Here is a 5,034-nt window from a genome sequence, read left to right as displayed (position 1 = left end):
TTCGTATTTGGCTAATTAGTTTGAAAAACACTTCAGAGCAGCAATTAGTGTTTGGCCAAACTTTAAAAAACTGCTTCTAAGTGTATTTTTCTCAAAAGTGATTCTCAAAAAAGTGCTTCTGTTTCCCCTCAAAAACACTTTTTTCCTTACAAAAGTTTGGCCAAACACCTCAATTTTTGGCCAAAAGTGCTTTTGGCAAAAAAAAGAACCCTTTTGGCCAAAAATTGAGGTGTTTGGCTATAATTGGAGTAGATTTTACGGGGATTTTACGCTAATTAAGACAAAAATTCTTGAGTGTTTTCTGTTTTGTAAAAAGTTTGAGTTTTGGTTGATTAAGCCCGGGAAACTGGGGAAGTTCAAATCCGCAGGGCGGGATTTTCTGCCCCCGCTTTTCTGGATCCACTATTCAGCCGGGAGATTACATAATCTCAAGCTGGTATGAACTTCGCACGAAAACAATTTTTTTCTGATCAACATTTCACTTTCGGTTCCACTGCAGTATGATCAAAACCAGATTCTGATTCTCGGAACACAGGTAATTCCCGATTATCTTTACATTGCTATAGATACATCTTCTGAAGTTTCAAATGCGCAGCTATCTTATGATATTTTCATTGAAACTTATGAACATGAAAACCTAAGGCGATTGGTATTGATTATTGAACATATTTTCCAACTGTTCTTACGTGCTAGCTATGCTGATTTATCCTCTAACTGTATTATAACTTGCAGTAATTATTTACATTTGGTCTGTGTTTCATGAAGTGATAAAGCTAAATGGGAGTACTTGCAGTAGTATCCGCGTGAAAGACTAGTAGTTTAGATTTGATGATTTGATCCAGACTGAATTACTTAGTAATTTGCATTTTGTAACTTATTGCGTTATGAAGTTGATCGTTTACATGAATGCTACTAAGTTCAAACTTCCAATATTGGTTATAGATCATGCCTATATTAGACAAGGATACTTATTTTGCTTTTTTTTTTTTTTTTTAAATATCTACAACACATAATTCCGTTGCCCTGCAAGCCTATTGAGAATTGCAAACGGATTTTTATAGGTCGTTATGGCTGTGACCTTGCTTATAGAAGATGACCCTTCCAGCAGAGAAACAACATGATTCTGTAATTAAAACAGATCCTACCTTCCTGATCCTCTGATTTTTCTTTCTTTCAAAGAACAGTGACAATTGAGATTAAACTAATTAAGTTGAGCTCCCTAGGATCTAACAGCAAGTTAGAGGGGGGAACCCGGTTATACCTTCTCACGTATGGCATTCCTATTGAAACACTATTTAAATTCTAGGCAAGATTGAACTGTGAATATTCTTCACAAGAACGGTGAGACTATAAAGAAGAGCATTTACTGGGGGAAGATTGGACGTAGTTATTTATTTGCTGTCCTCATGCATAGACAAACTTTGGATTGTTGGAAACATATTATTGGAGAAAATTAGGAAACTTTGGCTTTCTGCAATGGTGGTGCTGAATCACTAAGACGTTAATATGGTTTATTAGCAAGACAACCTCAAGAGAAAGAGATGGAGTTGCCTAAGAATTCAGCTGCTACTTAATGATATAGCTGGTCTACCTGTGATTTAGTTATAACATTATCAAGAAGGTTAATTCAGGAGAAGAAATAGGGCATTAGAAAAAGTTTTGACACTTGAATCGTGATATACGTAGCAGGTGTATCGTTAAGTATGAATTATTCCAAGCTAAGGTTCAATATAATTGAGAGGAGGAACCAGCATAAACAACTCAAAAGGAAGGTGATACTTACAGTATAAAAGCAGAAGGAAAAAAACAGAATAAGGAATAGTAAAATAGGAGTTCACACTCTTGGGGGAGCTTGTTGATTAGCGTTACTGGTAACTGGTGAGTGGTGATGTCTAACGCGGAATTTTCTCTTCTCCAGCCTGTAGCAGAAGGAAGTAGGATTAAGTCACAGTTACTGTAGTTGTGCTTCTATGTGAATAGGTTGTGATAAAATGACATAATAAAGTCTAACACTCCGAAGATAACAATTTAAGCTTGGAACAGTCCTGGAATCAGTGGATTGCTTTTGACATGTTTCTCCTGTTGTGGCTATACATGCCATAAAAAAACCTGTCAGGCACAATCCCTTCTCTCCTGTCGCCCTGTTTAACTATCTTTGACATGCAACTTTTGGAAAAAGTTCTGCTGCTGTTGGCTAATTTCCATTGACAAAGCTTCTCTAGAGGAATTGTCTTATTGTTTTTATCTTCTCATTTTTTTTTCATTGCAGATTCATTACTGCTTCTCATTTTTCTTCTTTATCTATTAATGTATGTATAAAGAAACTAGCATAGCGAACAGCACAAAAGAAGGGAATTTTTTATTGAATGGCATACCAGCACAAGAAGAAGGGAGATAAAGTAAAAACTAAACTCATAGCCTTCATCTCGTCAACAAAAGAGATAAAGGGAAAACTCAAATTCTGGCCACCATCTTAACAACAAGGAAAATAAAACCATGGCCTTATCTGAACCAGCATAACTTCCAGAGTAGTCTGAATTTTTATTCATTTTGAGATAAACCACTGCATGGTTCATCCTCAAGAGCTCTTAAGCTAGGACAAGGACTGCTAAGCTGCATGTCAGTGATCATTTGGCGAAGTTCTGAAGCTTCTTTCTTGAGTTGAGCATTTTCTTCAAGTACATGATCCTGGCGCTCAGAAGCATGATTTAGTTTGTCCAGGAGCTGGTGATTCTCATTTCGGAGCCAGACAACCTGTGCCCAAAGCTCGTCTAGGTGCCTCTGCTTGCGCATGCGTGATCTCCGTGCGGACTCTCTATTAGATATCATTCTTCTCTGTTTCCGTTCATTTATTAGATTCAACTGTTGCTCATCAGCTTCGTCTGATGTAGAGTTACTGTTGAAGCATGTTAGTTGTGGATTGAACTCTTGAACTTGAGGGGTGATCTGAAGATGATACAAAGGGTTCAAGAGCCTGTTAAGTTGAAATGTGGATGCGTTGTAGTTAGTGCTGGATTGAGATGGGTATTGAGTTGAGTTTGAAGGAAGTAGACAATAGAAGTCTGTGACATCAGTGGGTTGCATGGCTTAAAAGTGTATGAGTTTATTTGGAATTTGATCTTAATGGAGGGTCAAGCAAAAGAAGTTGGCTTTGAAGTTTGAAGGCGAATGGTAACGCGAGCAGGAGGGGGACTTCTTATAGGATTGGGGAAAAGTTAGATGGTCCCATATTCTATCAATTAGGTACAGTAAAGTTCCTTGAAAATGAAATCACCAGAATATAATCCTGAAAAATGTGCATATGCTAATATCTGATGGTCATACGGAGAGGATATTTTCTCCATGAATATATGTTTTACTAAATCTGCTACATGGACACATACTTGGCATGAAGGGTCCTCCAGGCAAACCAGCTCAGCATTATTGCAAGGCCAAAGGAATCCATGATTTTTTCACTCTATGATGGTTTTTGAGAACAATGGCCGATGATTAAATAATAGGAAAATGAGGTTTTGGAAAGCAAGCCATATTCTATAAGTGGAAAGATCATACACTTAATAAGTTGATGACTCAACAACCACAACATGATTTAAAAATGGAACATAATATGGTGCATAGCTCCTCCTATACATAACAGGACCGAGGCCTACAATGTGTGAATATGAGGTGCATCATATGTTGACTTAGTCGTTGTAAAAAACACTACATTGTCATCAATGACAGGTAATTTTCTGCAGAGTTAGTTATATCCTCTTTCTTTATTATATGTGGTAAAGATGGAGTGAGGTGCAACAAATGTGATTGGATATCCAACCTAATGGTATGACAACAAATTCAAGTCGATCTAAATTCACTGATTGAAAGAGAATCTTCCATTGTTTTGTACTACAGGAAAATAAACTCATTATCAACAAGATATAACAGTTCAAAGAATTCATGAAATCAGATTTGGCAAATTCTACCTGCTTGATTCGTTTAAAATAACTTGAGACTCCTATTGCTTCGTGCTTCATTCTACTCTTTTAGAAACTCTTGGTCAGGATGTTAGGAATAAACCCCGTAAAAATAATATTCACGGTATTAGTGATAAACGCGGAACACTAAGTTATGGTTAAATCAGTAAGAATAGAAATGCAACAATAATGACACCAAGATTTTACGTGGAAACCCTTCTGAATAAGGGGAAAAACCACGGTCAAGAAGAGTAATTGATATCACTATAGCGAGGATTTTACACTGTGTAATAACGAGTACGAATATTCCTAAGACCACTACACCCTCAAAAGAAAAAATACTCTTTTGCTTTTTCACCTCACTACTATATCTCTCACTCTATTTTTCTTATAGTTTATGGAATACCTTGCTCTTTATCTTTCACTCTTTGTTGATGTGTAGAAATGAGAGTTAAGGCTCTCCTTTTATAGCCAAAACCTCACTTTCTAAAGTCTACAATATTTGACAATTTACACACTCTTTTCACAATTTCAACAAGGTTGGCTACCAAACCAAACCAAGTCAATAAAATTGGCTACCAAATTATACTAATTCAACAAGGTTGACTCCCAAACCAAACCAAGTCAACAAAATTGGCTACCAAATCATTTGAATGAGATGAACACCATATTAATCTCCCCATCCAGTCTCATTCATCTAGAGGAGGTAACACTATCTTCTAGTTTGAGTGCATGCCGACAAGTTCTTTGCATAACTCGAACTTGTCTCTTGGTACCACCTTGGTCAACATATCTACAGGATTTTCACTCGTGTGAATCTTTTTGACTTGAAGTGATTTGTTCTCCACTTGCTCACGAATCCAATGACATCTGACGTCAATGTGTTTTGTTCTCGCATGGTACATGGAGTTTTTGATCAGGTTTATTGCACCCTGACTATCGCAATAGACAACATACTCCATCTGTCGCAATCCAAGTTCTTGAAGAAATCTCTTGAGCCATATCTCTTTGCCAGTTTCAGTAGCCGCAATATACTTCGCTTCAGTTGTAGATAGTGTGACACACTTCTGCAACTTCGACT

The 5,034-nt window shown here is 37.0% G+C and overlaps 1 protein-coding gene across 1 annotated transcript; it reads right to left on the bottom strand.

Moving 5' to 3' along the window:
* Positions 1–2,330: 2,330 nt before the first annotated feature.
* Positions 2,331–3,660, bottom strand: LOC104239152 (basic leucine zipper 43-like). The gene has a single exon (XM_009793700.2). It carries the CDS (start codon positions 3,082–3,084, stop codon positions 2,542–2,544), a length of 543 nt encoding a protein of 180 aa, XP_009792002.1. The 5' UTR covers positions 3,085–3,660; the 3' UTR covers positions 2,331–2,541.
* Between the last annotated feature and the right edge of the window lie 1,374 nt (positions 3,661–5,034).

This window comes from Nicotiana sylvestris, chromosome 2 (genome assembly GCF_000393655.2).
Source record: "Nicotiana sylvestris chromosome 2, ASM39365v2, whole genome shotgun sequence".
Taxonomy (NCBI): domain Eukaryota; kingdom Viridiplantae; phylum Streptophyta; class Magnoliopsida; order Solanales; family Solanaceae; genus Nicotiana; species Nicotiana sylvestris.
This window is presented reverse-complemented; position numbering and strand designations above follow the sequence as displayed.